At 36.0% G+C, this 20,986-nt stretch overlaps 1 protein-coding gene across 1 annotated transcript; it reads right to left on the reverse strand.

Moving 5' to 3' along the window:
- Nucleotides 1-3,092: 3,092 nt before the first annotated feature.
- Nucleotides 3,093-20,957, reverse strand: sesn3 (sestrin 3). The gene is made up of 10 exons (XM_065280713.1): nucleotides 20,722-20,957; nucleotides 10,899-10,964; nucleotides 9,405-9,599; nucleotides 9,150-9,332; nucleotides 8,587-8,829; nucleotides 8,366-8,498; nucleotides 6,411-6,529; nucleotides 5,405-5,595; nucleotides 4,851-4,995; nucleotides 3,093-4,756 (listed from the first exon to the last, which is right to left on the reverse strand). The coding sequence occupies exons 1-10, from the start codon at nucleotides 20,773-20,775 to the stop codon at nucleotides 4,670-4,672; spliced, it is 1,416 nt and encodes a 471-aa protein (XP_065136785.1). The 5' UTR covers nucleotides 20,776-20,957; the 3' UTR covers nucleotides 3,093-4,669.
- Nucleotides 20,958-20,986: the final 29 nt, after the last annotated feature.

A 20,986-nucleotide genomic window follows, 5' to 3' on the forward strand; every position in this document is an offset into this window, starting at 1 on the left:
TTTGGAAGCATTTGGTTAAAATGTTCTGAAAAATCAAACAATACCTGTGCGACTTACACTGCAAAAATGTCTTTCTTACTTAGTATTTTTGTCTTGTTTTCAGTAGAAATATCAAAAAATTCTTAAATAAAGATGATTTTCTTGATGAGCAAAATTACTTGAGAAAAAAAGTGTAGTTTTTAGACAAAAAATATAAACTTTAAGTGAATTTGTGATTAAAACAAGCAAAAATATCTGCATATGGGGTGAGAAAAAAATCTAAAAATAAGATTTCTTTTTTTCTTAAACACTTGATTTAAGCAAAATTTTCTCACACCATTGGCAGATATTTTTGCCTGTTTTAAGCACAAACTTACTTAAATTGTATATTTTTTGTCTAAAAACTAGACTTTTATTCTTAAGTCATTTGGCTCATCAAGAAAATCATCTTTATTTAAGAATTTTTAGATATTTCTACTGAAAACAAGACAAAAATACTATAAAAAAGTCAGATTTTCAAGAAAAAAATTCTTAGTATTTATGTATTATGTTTTCAGTAAAAATATCTACAAATTCTTAAATTAATATGCTTTTTCTTGATGAGCAAAAATCTAGATTTTAGACCAAAAATATCAAATTTAAGTGATTTTGTGCATAAAACGAGCAAAAAAATCGTAATTTTTCTTGAATTTAGTGTTTAAAAAAATTCTAGATTTTTTTGTTTACCCGATTGGCTGATTTTTTTGCTTGTTTTATGCACAAAATCACTTACATTTGGTATTTTCGGTCTAAAAACTAGACTTATTTTCTTAGGTTATATCTACCCGAAGGTAAATTTGTTGTGCAGACCGGACATTCAGCAATCCATCCTTAAAAACAATTCATAAGACATAATAACATACAATAACATTAAAATATTACGATATGTAAAAGGTCATGACAATTTGCTTCTGCACACACCCTCAACACCCAACTAAAATATATAAAATAACCATACATATCATCTCCTGCTTTTTTCGTTCAATAATTTTATAGCAGCAGGTACAAAAGTGTTCCTATATCGTTTAGTTCTCCACCTAGGGGCCACAAACCGACATCCAGAGGGGAGAAGCTGGAACTCATCATGTAAAGGGTGGGACCAATCTTTAATTATAAAACTCGCCTTGCGCTTTAAAAAATTGGAATAAAGGTCTGCGAAGTTACCCTGCTGAAAAAAAAAGCATACCAGCAAGACCAGCATATGTTGTGTTTTGGTGCTGGTTTGCTAGTGAACACCAGCTAAACCAGCATCAAACCAGCACCAGCTTTAGCACCAGCTAAACCGGCATTAGCACCAGCATCCCATGCTGGTCATACCAGCATATGTTGTGTTTTGGTGCTGGTATGCTGTGACCACCAGCTAAACCAGCATAGACCAGCATAATTCCCATGCTGGTTTGATGCTGGTTTTTTCGGCAGGGTAAGCTGTGGTTCACCTATGATTTTTTTACTTGCCCACCTAATAATTTGATTCAAAGATTTTTGTTCTTCAAAGACAAATTTTCGAAACACGCTACAAGGGAGAACAACAAGATTGATTCGATAAATGCCAGATAAAAGAGAGTCAGTTTGTGTTGAAAACATATTTTTAGAACAATCTTGCTATTATTTTGTAAAAACTAAAAAGTGTAAAATGTTTGGACAGATCTTGCTGCTTTTACACTATTTTGAACAGCAGGTGTCGCCAGTGTTTCGAACGCTTCGAAAAACTGAATACATTTTCGAAGCAATACACACAAATAAGCTTAAATTAGACTCAGATAAAACATCTGTATCCTTGTTAGTTGACAATCTCTAAAAATGAGAGCATAATTCGCATACTTGACTGACAATAAAGCAAACCGTAGATTTATCAATATGAAATCTAGACAGCTTTCTGAGACAAAACAGACGCTGATGGCCCTTTTTACATACCACCTCAGTTCTTTTCAAAAGTATGTTGAAATTATGATTTGTACAGCATGGTTTTGGCACTGTTTGGTTGAGGTGGTGTTGCAGGGACTGTTACATGTGCAATCAACATTGTTGAGGGTTTTATGCTGAGTATTTTTGTGTTGTTGACCGGCCTACACTATGCCCATTTATGATGCGTCGTTATTCAATATTTTTCCCGTCCTGCTGTAATGTTTTTTCATCTGATCTTTTGTCCCCACCACTTTTCAACACAAACTGACGTCTGCCACTAGGGGGAGTTGATCACTAATGACCAGTGTAGGTGAACTCGGGTCAGTTTTATTATAAAAGTTCATAAAACATTCATCCTTCTGACTAATAACACTACCATTTTGTCTACTTTTTGTTTATAGACAGATTTAATGACAAAAATGTGCATAATTAAAAAAGGAGTTCGTTTTAATGATTTCTTTGCCATAAATAAAACTAAAAACACAGAATACACTTTTAATTATGTCTTAATTAAATTAATTTATGTTTCTTAAAAACATATTTTTAGAACAATCTTGTAAAAAGTGTAAAATGTTTGGACAGATCTTACTGCTTTTGCACTATTTTGAACAGCAGGTGTCGCCAGTGTTTCGAACGCTTCGAAAAACTGAATCAATTTGCGAAGCAATTGGTTCAGTTGATTCAAAGCTTCGTTTCTCTCATCACTAGTTTCACGTGTAAAAAAAACCCCGCAGTATTTTTCCACACAATATACTTATCTGTATAGCGCTGTTTTCACGGTCCTAAAACGTGTTGATGTCTTCCTTGTTCTATGAAGTAATTCCTTCAGAAATACGTAACGAGTTTTGATTGTGTAGCTTCCATAGTTTAGTGTGTTGTGATTCAATAGCTTTTCAGCTTGCCGTTAGCTTAGCTGGCGACTGACGTATTCCTGTGGGCGGAGTTTAGCCAAAAACTGCTCTACTGACATCATTAAAGCAGGAAGTAGAGGGCTGTAGTCCAAACCGAACGTTCGCTGTTAAAGAAAATATATCGCCTGGCAGTGAACTTTGAGCTTTATCATTTAACAGGTATTATTTATGCTATTATAGCAACATTACACACTAACTAGGGTTTAAATAATGGCATAAAAAAGAACATGACTTTTAATCAGAGACCACCCACAATAATTTGTTTAAAACCTTTATTGAAATACAGTTCTGTGTAGGGACACTAGAGATGCAATGCCAGATGAATCCAAAGAAAATAAATGCATCTTAGTCACCTGCACAACTTTTACAAGCATCAAATGCATCAAACACCAATATATGGCAACTTATTTTGAAATGTCAACTTCATTTGAGAGGCACTTCAATGACACTAAACCTGGATTTCTAAACATGTATAAGGCAACACTTTGTCTCTTCTATAGAGCATATCTTTTTTTTTTTTATTGTCAGACAACCTTATCAGATTTTAAAAGGAAACCAATGCTGCACCTTGATTAGATTTGTGCAAATATGTATGATTCCTAAAGTGACAAACAAAAGATTTTTTTTTTGATGGAACGCAATGATCGCATCAAAAGTAATTAGTAGTACTCCTACATGCCTGTGTGTGCCGTTTTCTTTCACGGAGGCACACGCACATGGAGAGATGGGTAACGGATGTGCAAATACTTTGTCCTATAGACCCTTTTAGTGTTTGTACACAATGATGACGTGGCAACGTATGTGCGCGCATTTTGGCAACTGAAGTATAGCAAGAATCAGCAGTGAAGCAACACAGAGAAAGTTATTTTAAAAATGTGACTATCAACTTTTTTAACACAGCTTTGTAGTTGCTAGAACCACTGGGGAACAACATCACTTCCGTTGCCAAAATGCACGCGCAGGCTATTTGATCACGTTAGCTGTAAAAGGGTCTATACATACAGAAGATATGCTACATGAATCTCACGCGCACACACTCGCACTGAAATTAAGTCGCAAGGTGTAATTAGTATTGAAAGTCCTATAGAAACTAAATTCTTAAAAGTTTGCAACGTATAAAGTAAAACAAATGTTGCTATTTAAAGTATAACACTGAGAATGATAGAAACTATTAAAGGACTGATAGTGCACTGTTAACGCTACAAAAGCTTTAGGTTTAAAGTAAACAACTAAACCAAACTAAATTGATCTGAAAAAAAAAACAATACATTCATTACGAACAAGTGAATAAAGTACATTAAAGAATGTAAAAAGGCACAAAGCTTTAAAACAAAATAAAAGTCTTATCATCTTAAGCAGTTTACTCCACACCGGAGTCTCACATTCAGTTGTTAACATTTATGGTGATTTACACAACAAAAAAAAACAGTATATCGAAAACTTATTTTCTCAGATGTGCAAAAAAAAAGGTTTCTTTAAGAAGGATGTACACACAATCCTCCAGTATTTTAGCTTACAGTATAAATGAGTTTTCAATGAGAAAATATTGCACGTTAAAATGTGATTTGTCAAGTCATGATGTCATGCGCTGTTCAGGGGTCAGGTCAAGTCTTAATCGGCCGAGTCTATTTTTATGTTGGGATTTGTATGACCCATCCCCTCCAACAATCTTGTTTTATGTGAATCGCCGCCATCGTCTTAGGTGGCTTTCCGAATCAAAATTATTCAGTCTGATTGGTTGAGTCACAAGGACGATTTATCCTACAATAATCTGAAAGCCCTCATATATTGGGTGAATTTGGATTAGATGAGTCATGGATATAAAGTCAGATTTGTCAGGTCATATAATGGGTAATAGCTCTCAAAGCATACAGTAATTCTGCCTGCATTCGGGCCTCCATGAGAAGCAAATTCACGTGAACCTGGATGAGTAGAAGAAAAAGATCATATTTAGAAAAAATATGTACCTCTTTGTATGAATAAGATCTGACTAATATAAATAACACTATTACTAACCTTCTCTGAATGTCTGAACTGGTGCCAGTAGCTTTCGTACATGCGACGTGTGGTTCTCTCTGGGTAACAAGTCACCGTTTTAATGTAAACCTTCAGACTCCGTTCCAACAGCTGATTTACTTCCCCGTAGTCATAATCATCATACCTGCAAACACACAATAAGAAACATGGTAAAGCTGTTAAAAGCTGGACTTGGTACTCAGAAGAAAATTACTACAGGATGTCAAAGCATGCATTTGTACACTAGGGTGTGCTATAGGCATACAGACTCTATGTTTGATTTATTAACCTATGTCTCTTTAGTAATACTGTGCACAGTATGCAGTTTATAAATGCATAGAAACCAAAAGAAGGAGCTCAGATGCAAAAGCTGCTAAACACCACCTCCATCAAAAATGAAATAATGACATATCATATGTTCATCAAATACTTTTGCATTATTGATATAATCAATGGCACAAATGATGTCACATAAACCAACCAATACAACCAATCGCCTTTCACTAAAAAAGATTAAGTTTTGCAAGTACCGCTTGGCGTACTCGCGCACGTACCTAATTCCATACATACAGTGGACGTAGTTGAACAACGCCCTACGCAGCATACTAGTGTCCACCCCTTCGTGACTGGCCATGTTGTAGTAGGTCAGGTCACATGCGGTTCTGAACTTATCGTCCAACAGGTGGCCGATGTCAGAGTACAACCTGTTCACCAGAGAGAAACCATGATCCTCCCATGAGTAGTCCTATAGATGAGAAAACAAAGACCAGAGACTTTTTTAATCCATTCCTGATAGGTTTATTAAAGGTCGGTGTACAGATGAGAATACTGCGTGTGTACTATAAAAAATAACTTTTGTGCTTAGTATTTTTGTCTTGTTTTCAGTACAACTATCTAAAAAATCTTAAATCAAGATGCATTTTCTTGATGAGCAAAATTACCTCAGAAAATAAGACAAAAAAAAACATAACATTTAAGTACATTTGTGCTTAAAACCAGCAAAAAAATAAATAAAATCTGACAATGGGGTAAGAAAAAAAAATCTTTAACTTTTTTCTAAAACACTTAATTCAAGAAAAATTAAAGAAAAACTTTCTTACCCCATTGGCAGATTTATTTCGTTTGTTTTAAGCACAAATTCGCTTAAAATATATTGTATATATTTTTTTCAATATATAAAGATTCTTAAATCAAGATGTATTTTCTTGATGAGCAAAATGACCTAAGAAAATAAGTCTAGTTTTTAGACAATTTATACAAAAATATACAATTTAAGCAAATTTGTGCTTAAAACGAACAAAAAAAATCTACCAATGGGGTAAGAAAGTTTTTCTTAATTTTTTCTTGAATTAAGTGTTAAAGATTTTTTTGCTGGTTTTAAGCACAAATTTACTTAAATGTTATGTTTTTTGTCTTATTTTCTTAGGTAATTTTGCTCATCAAGAAAATGCATCTTGATTTAAGATTTTTTAGATAGTATCTTTTTCTTGTTTTCAGTACAACTAAGTAAGAAAGTCATTTTTGGTGCAGTGTGTACTTTTGAGGGTGTGTCAATCATACCTGTGCTTTAAAGGTGGGTGGGTTGTCTTCTGCATGTCGTGCAAAGTCCTGGTATCCAAACGACGAGTCGTCCACAAACCGAGCCACTGGAGAGGGATGCACAACCTCCTCGTCGAACTCTGAATATGCAAATTGTAACATTGTAATGCATGAATTTACAAGTGTTTTAAAGTAACAGTTTAAAAAATAAAATTTTTACACCATTAAAGGAACAGTATGTAAGGAATTTATATCAATAAATCATAAAATGGCTATGATATGTCATCAGACATTAAGAAATAATTTTCATTTCAAATACTTATATATGTGTGATTGCAGTACCAGTTTTGGCCACAATCATACATACTGTTCCTTTAACATACCCACATGGCATTTACATTTTTTTGTAAGAAATATTTCTGTAGAATACAAGTTTTCTTATGTTTCTTAATTTTTTGCAATATTCTATTTTCACTTTCTATTGACTTTTTATTGTAATTTATTGTTCATTGCCCGTCTACCAGATGTTCTCGTGAGGAAAAACTAAATAAGAATTTTATTGTACCAAGGTTAATATAAAAACCTTCTATCTTCAAATGTAAATGTAAATGAGTTGTATGTGATTTTTATTTTGTACTTATAAAAGATAATTATATAATGTTTAAAACAACATGAGGGTAAGTAAATGACTTAATAGCATAGTAAAATAATAGAATTTAACATTTTGGGTGAACTATCCCTTTAATTTTTTCCTTATTACCAAATTAACACAATCAAAGGGGAAGTGAAAGAGGAAAAGAGGACAAAAAAGAAACAAATAGAGGAAAGAGAAATAAAACCAAATAGAAACAGACCGGTATTACATCCTTAGTGAAGTGTCTAAAACTGTTTTAGTGTTAATATATGAATACATTATTCAATTATGTGTATATACTCTACCTATATAGACTCATAAAACTCCTAGATAATTATAAAATATGTGAAATATGTGACCCTGCCTGTGAAATCCAGTTATGGATTTCACTTTAATTTCAATATTTTACATGATAATACTTAGTCAGTATTAAATATATCAAGGGTATATTTTCACAGACTGGGTGACATAAAATATTTAAAGGGAAATATGCTAATTTTTTAGCTCCCCTAGAGTTAAACATTTGATTTTTACCGTTTTGGAATCCATTCAGCTGATATCCGGATCTGGCGCTACCACTTTTAGCATAGCTTAGCATAATTCATTGAATCTGATTAGACCATTAGCATCGTGCTAAAAAATAACCAAAGAGTTTGGATATTTGTCCTATATAAATCTTGACTCTTCTGTAGTTAAATCGTGCACTAAGACCAATGGAAAATTAAAAGTTGCGATTTTCTAGGCTGATATGGCTAGGAACTATACTCTCATTTTGGCGTAATAATCAAAGACTTAACATGCCGTAACATGGCTGCAGCAGGCGTAGTGATATTACTCACTGCCCTAAAATAATCCCCTTGGTTACTTTTAATAGCAGGGGACTTTTTTAGGTGCTGTGTAATATCATTGCGCCTGCTGCAGCCATGTTACGTCTTAGTACACTATGTAACTAAAAATATCGAATCTCTTTGGCATTTTTTTAGCACAATGCTAATGGACTAATCAGATTCAATGGATTATGTTAAGCTATGCTAAAAGTGTTTACGCCAGTCCCAGAGATCGGCTGAATGGATTCCAAAACGGTAAAAATCAAATGTTTAACTCTAGAGAAGCTGGAAAATTAGCATTTTTTTCCAAAAAAAGTAAAGTGTCCCTTTAAGTTTACTTTTAATTTGTGCCCAAAAACAGACAAAATTCCCTTAAGAAAAATTTGGGATAACTTAATAATAATATATAAATAAATAGTAAAGTAAATATAGTTGTTGTTTTCATTTCTAATTATGAATAGCTGTATATCAAAACAACAGAAGTCTATCATAAGTTAGACTGTGTGTTGTAATACCTGCAGACACAACCAGAAGACTCTCCTTCTTCTCTTTTTCGAAGCGTGTGAACATCTCCTCTTCTGACGCATCATCATCTTCTCTCTCCTCCTGCAGTCGCTTCATTCTCTCCATCAGAGCTTCTAGTTCACTCTGAGACACACAACAACAGCACATGTGTCGTATGCAAGCGCAGCTCATAAAAACGACAAACTATTGAAACTTCGTGAGCTCATCTTACCCCAGCGTTACGCTGAGAGTTTTTGTTGGCCTGGTTGCTGTTTGATAGGTGGCAGGTGCACAAACTCGCCATAGCCGGGGGGCAAAGGTCATTCGAAACGCCGCTGACATCTGTGACCTCAGGGTCAGGGTTGACACCGCTACCAAATACAAAACTAGACAAGGCATGAAAGTGAGCCAGGAGGACGACCGCATGAACCAGCTCGGCCAAAGACCAGCTGTGTTCCCCTGTCTTCACCAGAGCCTGCGAGAAAGAGAAAATGGAAAATTGTGTCATTTAAAACATTTAATATGATTTGATCCATAAATATTTTTAACAAGTTAAAAACAAAGCAGATCTCAGGCACCATTCACTTCCATACATAGTATTAATTTGTCCCACTGTGAAAGTCAATGGTGCCCCAGATCTGCTTGGTTACAAACATTCAGAACAAAGACATTTATACATAAAATAGGTTGGAAGAACTTGCGGTCAGTCAGGTAAAAAAATTTCGGTGAACTATCCCTTCAAGTGTATACTGCACAGTATATAGTACAGCAAACTTAACAGCCTGTGCATGTCACCTGTATATGTTGCTTGGTAATAAGCCACGGTCTGTGCGCAAGGATTTTGTTGATCTCATTGAGGTTGCGAAGCCGCTGCGGGCAGAACTCCAAACCTCTCAGCCAATCAGAACACCCGCCTATCTGCTCAAACTCCTGCACGTGCTGACACACCAGCGCCGAACATTGATGTCGTGCCGCGGCCTGGAAAAAGAACAAAGTTGCTCATAAAACGAGATAAAATCTCCTTTACAAGTACTTTGTGTGCCTATGTACCATTATAGCGATGTAATGTCTGTAGTGGAGTGGTAGGGGGCCGTCCATCCTCAGGAGGTAATAGTGACACCGCAGGAAGGCTTGCAGGTAATGTGGGTGGAGCCCCATCACCTGTGTCAGGTTATCGACACGCCCATTATACTCTTCATCCAAGTACATCGCTGAGGGGTCACTCAGGGGCGCAGCTTCTATGATCTGAAGTGTAAGAGAAGGTGAGAAATTAATGACTTTTAATGGACAATTGTGACCCTGTCTGTGAAAACCAAGCTAAAGTCTTTTTTGTTTTCTATCATGTAAAGAATATTCTGTAAAAATATAACTTTGATATTAAGAGTAAAAACATTGATTGAAATTAAACTTTAAAGCCTGTAATCTCAAAATAAGATTGGATTTCAGTTTTTTGTCCATTTTGGGAATGCTTTGTCAAATATTGAAGTGCTCAATAGTGCTACATGTTATATTACACCAAGTTACTATGGCAGTACCATTGTACAATGAAATATCCGATGATGAACACCCTGCTACTTTGATATATTCATCTGAATGATTAAATAAATTCATTCATATTTAAAAGGCACTTTGAAGAATATAATGTCAATCCCTTTGTATATTTTTGTACATTGGTGTGAAATTAAATAAAGTGTCTACTCTGGCCAGGGTCTAAGTTATACAAAGAACAACTATGACACATTTTGGAAGAAGGATCAAATGTGCTTTTCTTAACACCTCTGCCAAGAAAGGTTTGAACTCTGATTCAGGTTCATCTTAATTCAGCAAAGTAAGGACAGATGCTTTAATTCAATTTACAATCCAAATACACTTTCTTAGATCTCTCAGCATGCTTAACACATATTTAGTGAAATTTATCTCCTGAACTGACTGAACTTAAAACAAAATTGAAATGAACACCAGCTCACCCAAGAAAAAAAAACTGATAGTATTTGAACTGGGTGAAGTGGGATTGAGTAAATGTGTGGGAAAGTATAGAAAGAGTACATTATAAAATCCTCACAGGAAAACACCACCGTTTTTCAATATTTTACTATGTTCAATGAATGCACTTTTAATCTTTGTACAGCGCCTCGTGAATGTGACAGCATTTAGCCTAGCCCCATTCATTGCTATGGCTCCAAACAGGGATGAATTTAGAAGCAACCAAACACTTCCATGACTTCCCTATTTAAAGACTGTTACATGAGTAGTTACACGAGTAAGTATGGTGGCACAGAATAAAACTTTTGTTTGGAGCCATAGGAATGAATGGGGCTAGGCTAAATGCTAACAAATTCAAGAAGCGCTGTACAAAGATTAAAAGCATGCATTAAAAAAAGATAGGAATGTATTAATTCATCTTAGTTGAGGTAAGAACATAGTAAAATATTGAAAAACGGTAGTGTTTTCCTTTAAGTGATACCATAACATTACAGTCCAAAAATAAACAACCATCGCATTATTGTCCAATATTGAAAGACCAAGTTACTGAAGTTTTGTTACCTCATTTTCTGGAATAAATGAACTTGGTCCTGTTGATATACGTCTTGACATCTTCATTCCTTTTTCCTAATAAACAAACAAACAAAAAAAAATTTGATAAATGATATTTACCGTAAGTTAGATTTATAGGTTACATTAAAGCAATGTTTGGAAGTTTTGCACTTTTTAATGCATTAGCCAATGCAAACCAACAATGAACAATACATCTATAGCATTTATTCATCTTAGTTCTTGTTAATTTCATCATTTACTAATAAAGTTTTAGGCCTAGTCCACACATACACGGGTATTTCTGTAAACAGAGTTTTCCCCCTCCTTCGTTAAAAAAAATCTCTGCATCCACATGAACACACAAAAACCTGGTATAAAGCACTGTCAATAACATGCCAAACCAACAAATGGCAATATATCCCTAATGGCCAGTTCACACTGGTCAGACAACTACCAACTCCAACAGACCCAACAGACAACCACATTCTAAAGTCTCATTGACTTTGATCCAACAACTGCCAACAGGGGTTTCACACTGGTCAGACAGACTCCAACAGACGCGTCGCTGCAACTGGAGTTTCTAAAAATCTGCACCCTGGCAGGAGTTTTCATAAAAGTTTGGTTTTGGTCACCTGATACTGCGTTTGCATGTGGAAGAAACGGCCAAACTGCATAGAAAGAGGTACGTTTTTAAAAATACTCGTGTACGTGTGGACAGGACCTTAAATTCAAAAGTTTTAACTGTTGACATTAGTTAAAGGTGCTCTAAGCGAATTCACGTGTTTTAGGCCATAACATTTTTTTTGTTTCATACAGTAAACATCTCCTCACTATCTGCTAGCTGTCTGTCCCCACTGTAAAAAACACAGTCTCTGTAGACAGCCCAGGCTCCACAAACTGCAACAAAAACAAAGTGGTCAAACCTACCACCACGAAAAATACCAAAGTGTTCCAGCCAATAAACTACAACAAGGATTTGGGAGTGGGTGTTTGGTACGTTGCAATACCGCAATTATCCAGGTGGCGTCCTTCCGCAACTTTTTTAAACCCGGAAGTATTGCCCTATGGCAAGCGGCTGCATGTCTGTGTCTGTTTTAAAGATCGCTCTGATAGGGATCTCTATGAAAAGTCCGTCACAAAAATGGAATTATCTCTGCTTTTTGCTCAAAATGTGGTGTTTTTGCAGAAACCTACCCTTATTCAAAAGCTGATTACAAAAGAACCACTGAAGATAGGATGAAACGTTTTTTTTTTGGTTTGAAAGCAGAGGGTCTGTTCTTTCAATCGGTATATGTATGTTTATATATTTAAAGAAGAACATTTTCTGGAAGGCATTAAACTTTGGTGAAAATCATGAAAAACGCTGGCGCTGGCTGGCAACTTTTTTAAAAAACGCTGGCGGTGAAAGAGTTGAAGTGGAGGGGCAGTTAGATGCCTGTGATGTCATAAGCATTAGTTTTTCAGACTGGGACGTTTTCTGGCTGACATTTCTAAAAGAGGAATTTCTATGAGACTCAGATGTTTAGCATGTTTAGCACTTTTTGTATGTTTGTGAATGTGACTACCATTATTCAACAAAGACAAGGTAAAAATGTTTTTTCATTCTTTGTCCCCTTTAATGTTAGCTAATCCATTTAGTAGTATTAACAAATACAACAGTATTGTATGTTTTTATAGGACATAACATCAATTTTAGTGTTGAGGCTTATTTTGAAAAAGCCTCCCAGGCGTTTGTTCCAGCTACAGTGAAAGATGAGGAGTTCCACGAAAACTATGTTTACATTTCAGTCTCTCTCTCTCTCTCTCTCTCTCTCTCTCTCTCTCACTCTCTCTCTGTGTCTGCTAGATTGGCTAAAATGCTTTAAGGGTGTCATATGTAAGGGTCACTTTAGTTCAGTGCTCTGGACACACCAAATCTCTTTCCCTGTCACTTTTGTCCTCACTTATTGCTTCATGTCTTTTTCCTTTCTTCTTTCCAGCGTCCTGTTTTTTTCAGGATACAACCCCCTCCCAGACCCCACTACCACAAATACACACATGGTGTTGTGTTTGCGGTCAAAACTGTTTCGCCTTAACTCTGTGTGCAAGACATAAACCTGAAGTGTTTATAAAACATTAACCAAGAAACAATAAAGGTCTGCACACAAAAACACACATGCATTTTAACAATGCGACAAATATATTTAATTGTTTTGAAAAGCTGCTCTTTATCTGTATGTTTAGTTTGTTTTGAAAATATGATAATGAAGTACGAGTTATAAGTTAACTGGCTTCTAGTCTTAGACGTATTTACCTAAAGACTTGTTAGACTGTAGGACCTACCCTAGGACCAAATGTAGCTTATAAAATAAAAAAGCGAAAGGAAAGATTGTGCAACATGAAGACAAGGGGAGTTTTGTTTTTCATTATAACAGAGAGGGGCTTGTTGGAGTTTTTCTTAAACTGAAAAAGACAAGGATTTGCCAATAAAGTAGTGTAAATAGACTGCATAAAGAAATGTGAACAGACAGCAAATAGGGAAACCAAACAAAAAAAAGATAAAAGAGAGTCGTCTATTAACCAGCTGTACTGAAACACATACAGTGTGTACACTGGCCCCAAAAATTTATTTAGACAGTCAAACCTTATTTAAAAATGTCACGTTCTTGCTGATTTTATGGTCATTTTTAGTGAATGTATGACATCAGGGTCTCTTAAGTTCACACAGATGTCTTACAGAATAACTAAAGTTGTAGTTTAAAACATTAACTATGGCCATAAGGTATTTTATTGTAGTTTACTGTGTGCACAATATGCAGTATGCATGAAACACCCGGCTGAATATTTTCCATATAGGTGATTGTTTTAAAAACGACTGGCTTTTGAAATGTAATAATTAATAAACACAACATCCTCTATTTATAGACTCTGCCCATCTGTGGGTCAAGTGACCCTGAGATTGAAGCTCAGCTGGTTATTACTTGGCATGAGACAGACTTACAGAGGACAGTATTTCCAAAACTTTATACAATTGTGTATCCTCCAAACAATAAACATCCTCTCTCTGAACACACACACACATACTGTATCAGTCACACAATGTATACACCATATGCTTAAAGGGATAGTTCACCCAAAAATGAAAATAATTTCATTAGTGACTCACCCTCATGTCGTTCCAAACTCCTAAGGCCTCCGTTCATCTTCGGAAACACAGTTTAAGATGTTTTAGATTTAGTCCTAGTGCTTGTTGACCCTTTATTGAAAATCTACGTACGGTATACTGTCCATGTCCAGAAAGGTAATAAAAAATAATTCAAGTAGTCCATGTGACATCAGTGGGTCAGTTAGAATCTGTTGAAGCATCGAAAATACATTTTGGTCCAAAAATAACAAAAATTACGACTTTATTCAGCATTGTCTTTTCTTCCGGATGACTTATGACGTGGCTGACGTGTTATCTGGTGCGCCCCAGTTGTTTTTTTTGTGCGCCTATGTCTTCGTGTACAGTCTGAGGGAGACGTGCAAGGTAAGTTTGAAAACAAATCTGAGGATAACACGTCATCTGCGTCACTGCAGTCTTTGGTCTAGCCCATGCGCTTCACAACAGACGCGGAAGACAATGCTGAATAAAGTCGTAATTTTTGGACCAAAATGTATTTTCGATGCTTCAACACATTCTAACTGACCCACTGATGTCACATGGACTACTTTGATGATGTTTTTATTACCTTTCTGGACATGGACAGTATACAATACATCGATTTTCAATGAAGGGTCAACAAGCTCTCGGACTAAATCTAAAACATCTTAAACTGTTTTCCGAAGATGAACGGAGGTCTTTGAGTTTGGAACGACATGAGGGTGAGTCATTCATGACTTTGTTTTCATTGTTGGGTGAACTATCCCTTTAATATAGCATATTATACAATATTATGTGTGTATTAATATTAAAACCATTTAACTTTGTACAAAATAACACTTTATATCCAACAGAACTGTGAATAAAGTCTCATTTATTAATGAAAAGGGTGTGCATGAACTTGCAATGTTTGTTTGTGTTGGAGTTTGAGTCGGTTTCACACCAAGTCTGCATTCATTGCCAGCAAGTGCTAGAAATCAACTTTCACAATGGTTCATAGTCAGTCATGTCTTTTTCACTTTAAAATGCGGAGTTGTTTTAACTATTGGTTGGGTAAAATATAGACAATATGGAAGAAAATATTCATATTTTAATCAACCATTTGTTCATTTAAACCCAACAACTGGATTTGTCCACATTTTACACAACAATAGGTATGACACAACCCAACATTTTTGAAAAAAGTATTACAGCATGATTTGCCATAACAAAATCCTTAAAATAGGTGCTTGTAGAGGTGGGGATTGTGGGATTTCCAGTTTGGGAACCACTGGACTAGAGAATATGTGAAACTAATTGAAATCCTTTTAGTTTGTTCTTTGTGGTTGAAGTGTGTAACATCTGTTTACATTTGCGATGAGGCTTCACTGATTGGCTCATCCCGACTGTTTGACACACATGGAAACATTGACACAGCACTATGACCTGCTCCTGCAAAACGCATCACTGCCTCCAACCAATCAAAGCAGACTATAATATCAGCACTGATAATACTTAGGACTGTCATACTGTGGTACCACGGTAACGATTCTGTTGTCATGACAGCAGCATGAGTGTCCATAGATAGAGGAAGGGGTCTTCCTTAATCAGCTTGGGACAGATAATATGTACACATACAAATTCACAAAACAGTATAGGCACACGGTAGTGTTGTAGTTCTTGAGACCGGTCTCAAGATCACTTTTTAAAGGTCTTGGTCTCGTCTCGCATTTTTACTCTGTCTCGTCTCGGTCTCAGACAAAGAGGACTCAAAATTTTATTTCAAGACCGGTCAAGACCACAACTGATGGCACATCACAAATGTATTTTTTATCATTAATGTTTTGCAGTTTATTCTGGTTTGGCATATGATATACAGGTTTGTAACAACATGAGAGTAAATGATGACAGAATTTTCATTTTTGGGTGAACTATCACTTTAATTTTCTAAGAAGAAGACAATATGAGTTATATCACAGCAAAAAAAAACAACAACTTCAAAAAGACATTCCTTGATCTTCTTAAGTCTTAATCATTAAAAATGATCAAACAGGCCCTGAAGTGAAAGTTTCTGAACGGAGTAATGGTACTTGACATGTGGGGTTTAAAGTATTAAAGGGTGTTATTGTTTCAGTTTTATGCTTTTACTCAGTAAAGCTTTTCATCCAAAATGGGAGTCCAGGAATCCAATCCGTTTCTTTTCCTGGCCGTCTGCCTTCAGCTGGGGAGACGAGGCATGTGCTTGTGTGTGTCTGTGTGTGTTTTAAAGAGAACATTTAAGGATGTCCTTTATGTTCTAGGTTAAAGTATGAAGATCCCTATCGCTATGACAGCTTAGGTGGATGTAGAACAAATGCGCGCGCACGCACACACGCACGCACGCACGCACACACACACACACACACACACACACACAGAACTTATGTAAGTAACCTAATATATTCTTAGTTTATAATATATCAGCCTGTTTCCTTTGGCCAACGAGTTTAAAAATGGACTGAGACACAGAGAGCAAATATTTCAAGCAAATGCAAGGAAAATAGGAAAGAAATGAGAATAAAGAAAATTGAAGAATGGGTCAGACAGAAAGCATGAGCTCATGCCACTAGACAATTATTGAGCCTTCATTCAGAATATTTTGAGGATAAGGGGTTGGTTTTGATCTCTAGTGAAGTGGTAGTTTTAATGGGATGTAATGAGAGACATTGACAAACAGGATCAATGTTTATTAAATTTAGGCTGATTACTGTAAAATATTTTTTGAACAGTTTTCCAATTCATGTTCGACTAGTGATCAGCAGAGCATCTGTTGCTTATCCACAAATTAGTTTTTTAACATTATCTGTATAAAATGTGAATGATCCTTGTCTCTGCAATACTTGGCATTACTGTTTTAAGAAGCTCTGGGTAGTTGCTAGGGCATTGCTAAGTGGTTGTTAGGGTGTTGTTCTCACATTAACATATGGATCTGTTCTGTCCTTCAATGTATATTTATGGGATTTATATATTATATATTTATAGGAAGTCTCTATTGTTTTAGAAAACATTTCATACATGGGTACAAACTAAAAGCCACAATATCTGTCTATTTGTGCTACTATATACAATACTAAAAGACACTTTGGTAAAAGCATCTGTTTAATCAATAAATGTTACACACAAATAAAATGCAACGTAATTTTTGAAGAAATCTTATAGTTTTAATGAAATTATAGAAATCATTGAACATTATTGTGTCTAAAGTGCCAGGGAATTGAAAAAAACTCAAAGCAAACATATATGTTTAATCCACAGTGTACTATACATCTGACCTACATGGCATTTTATTCCTTTTCATCTCTTATGGGATATCTTCCTATGGTGATCGCTTCTATTGCGTAAGAGGTCTCTGAATGACGGCATTAACACATAAAAGATTATGCAATGCTGGCACAATGAAATTCAGTCTAAACGGCCTGCTGGCACTATGACATTAAGTCTTTAGATTATCTGTAGTGGAGGCTTCTAGTCACAGATTTCTGCCCGGACATGAATACAGAAAATCAAGGCTGTGATGCCGTCCAGACAGGTCACTATGTGTGGTAATAGGGCAGAGCGATTCATTGGTCAATTATGTCACGCCAGCACAAGGAGCAGCTGGAGGAACAGGAAGTGTGTTGGTTGCTGAATCAGCAAAACTTGTCCGTTTATAAAGAGCTTCTGTGTATTTCTCTCTCTCTCTCTCTCTCTCTGTGTGATTGTCTAACAAAAGAAACAGCAAAACACTGAGGCACTGAAGCGAGTCACAGTATTGATCCTGTAATTCCTGTTCAAATTCCACAGAAGAGTTACTGTTGCTTTTTTCAGAGTTATAGATGGAAGTAAACAGGTGAAAAGACCAATAAAGGTGGAGAAAGACGATGTAAATAAAAAAAGAAAAAAATGTAGCACATTATGTTTGGCAAAAAAATTGTTATTAAAACACTTCTGATATGATAAATAGCTTGTTCAATAATAGACATACAGACAGACAGGCAGGCAAAAAGACAAATATGATAAGAAACAGACAGACAGACAGACAGACAGACATATGCAGACAGATATACAAAAAGATACAGGTAGGTAGACAGATATAGACAAACAGACAGACAGATATAGACAGACAGACAGGTAGGTAGATAAATATAAACAGACAGACAAACAGAGAGACAAGTAGGTAGATAGATATAGACAGACAGACAGATAAAGACAGACATAATTGACAGACAGACGAGTAGGTAGATAGATATAGACAGACAGACAGATAGGTAGATAGATAGATATAGACAGACATAGACAGAAAGACAGACAGGTAGGTAGATAAATATAAACAGACAAACAGATAATAGACAGAAAGACAGACAGACAGGTAGGTAGGTAGGTAGATATAGACATACAGAAAGAAAGGTAGGTAGACAGATATAGACAAACAGATATAGACTGAACGACAGACAGATAGGTAGGTAGGTAAATATAGCCAGACAGATGTAGACAGGCAGGCAGGCAGGCAGGCAGGCAGACAGACAGACAGACAGACAGACAGACAGACAGACAGACAGACAGACAGATATAGGCAGACAGACAGACAGACAGGTAAATAGATATAGACAGACAGACAGACAGACAGGTAGATACAGACAGACAAACAGATAATAGACAGAAAGACAGACAGAGTAGGTAGGTAGATATAGACAGACAGAAAGACAGGTAGGTAGACAGATATAGACAGAAGGATATAGACTGAACGACAGATAGATAGGTAGGTAGGTAGGTAGATATAGACAGACAGATGTAGACAGACATACATATATAGACAGACAGACAGATATAGACAGACAGACAGGCAGACATAGACAGACAGATATAGATAGACAGACAGGTAAATAGATATAGACAGACAGACAGACAGACAGGTCGATAAAGACAGACAGACATATAATTGACAGACAAATAGATAGGAAGATAGATATAATAGACAGACAGACAGATAGGTAAATAGATTGATATAGACAGACAGACATATGATTGACAGAAAGGCAGACAGGTAGGTAGATAGATATAGACAGACAGACAGACAGACAGACAGACAGACAGATGATAGACAGAAAGACAGGTAGATAGATATAGGCAGACAGACAGATAAAGACAGACAGACATATAATTGACAGACAGACAGGTAGGAAGATAGACAGATATAGACAGACAGACATACATACAGACATATAATTGACAGGTATTATAAAGAACTTTGTAACAAACAGACAGGTAGGCAGAGAGATATAGACAGACAGACAAACAGACAGACAGACAGACAGACATAGACAGACAGAGTAGATGATTTTGTAAAGAACTTAGTCAAAGGTTTTGGAAAGCGTTCCCTAGTGGCATTAAGCTAAACAAACCCTTTGGTTCCAATTTTCTATAATTACGCTCTAATATGGCTCTACTTTTTAAAAGCATGTTGCATTCTGCAGGTCAAGGCCTGAGGAAACAGAGATAGATTTGGAACCCCTCCCAGAGAGGGTAACCGCCAGCTGAAAAGAGATAGCTACATGTCGCATGACAGATATCACAACCAAAGCAACAGGCCATAAAAAGCATGTCAACATAAGTTACCAGAAGTGTCTTTTCCACAAATTGACCAAACCTCACATAACACACTTCGGTCAAAATACACAAACACTGTCATGTATCCTCAATATAGGTTTGCATACAACCACAGCCCACAATATTTACCAGTGTGGTCACAGACAGGATGATGAAGCAAACAGCTCTCAAACATTCAACCAGCACTTCAATCTGATAAACGGCAGGTCATGTTTCTGTAGTAAAGTCCAGTGTGACTTACAAGAACTTTGTCAGGGTGGATAGGACACACAAAGATGAGCAGAGCAGAAGTAGGTCACATGTGTTAAATGTGACTCATGATAGCTAAAAATAACAGTTCGCAACCAAAGAAAAGAGACAAGACAGCAAGAAAGATAAGGTGAGAATTTCACATGAGTGGTTTAGAAAGAGATGCAATCAAATGTGATTACAGCTTGAACTTTTTAAACTCACCCTGGCTTTACACTTTTATGATCTCATTATAACACTATTTAAACTTACAGATTCTTGCTAGATCAGGTTAGATGAGCGTCTCTCCCTTACAAAAACACAATGGTTTTACCATAGTGCCCATGTTTTTTTAATTTCTTATTTTACGTGTGGTACAACCATGGTTAATTTTCACAAGGGCTGGATCATTAGTGATATAAGAAATATATAATCCTACACTGAAAAATGAAAAAGTCATGACAACTAGTGTTTAAACATTACTTTAACCCATTAAGCAATTTTAACTTCTTTTTAAGTTAAAGCAACTCATCACTATTCAAAATAAAAAATAAAAAGTTGCAATAATCTGTAAGGCCAGTTTGATTTTACTTTAAAATTGAAGGCAGCAAAAACGTACAGTGTATAATATAAAATATAAAACCAGTGCATTATTTAGTATTATCACCATCATAATCATGTTTATGTAAATAATCTTTATTGATACGGGTATATGGGATATAACGTTAGTACTAATGCATCCATGACACCATACCCATTGCAATATTCATTAATTCAGTATTTATTTATGCAAACTTTAGGCTACTGTAATGCCTTGTTCTCACAATATAATACAGTTATAGTCTAGTTTAAACACATAAAGACAGAGAACCACTGTACCTTCACTCTTATCATGTTCCGACAGTGGTTGCAGATGTCCGCTGTTCCGTTCATTTTGCGCACTTAAACCCGGTAAAGAGATGAATCCCGGTGTCAATGATGGTATACAGGCCTGGGCATGTCCACTGCCAACTCCTCTAAACACCTGAATGAGGTCTCCTCAGTGTACCTCCGTGCCTCCCTTCTCAATCTGCAAAGCTGCCCAACTTCAGCAAGAACGTGCGCAACACGCCCCCTCAGCTGGCCTCTTTCTTTTCTACTGCTA

This window comes from Paramisgurnus dabryanus, chromosome 8, assembly GCF_030506205.2.
Source record: "Paramisgurnus dabryanus chromosome 8, PD_genome_1.1, whole genome shotgun sequence".
NCBI classification, from domain to species: Eukaryota; Metazoa; Chordata; class Actinopteri; order Cypriniformes; family Cobitidae; genus Paramisgurnus; species Paramisgurnus dabryanus.

Excerpts from the sequence above, each read along its gene's own strand:
- sesn3 (XM_065280713.1), bottom strand. The coding sequence starts at position 20,775 with ATGAACGGAACAGCGGACATCTGCAACCACTGTCGGAACATGATAAGA. Across the intron at positions 10,965-20,721 it reads GGAACATGATAAGAGTGAAG|GAAAAAGGAATGAAGATGTC; the intron begins GTACAGTGGTTC and ends TTTGTTTATTAG. Across the intron at positions 6,530-8,365 it reads TCTTCTGGTTGTGTCTGCAG|AGTTCGACGAGGAGGTTGTG; the intron begins GTATTACAACAC and ends TTGCATATTCAG.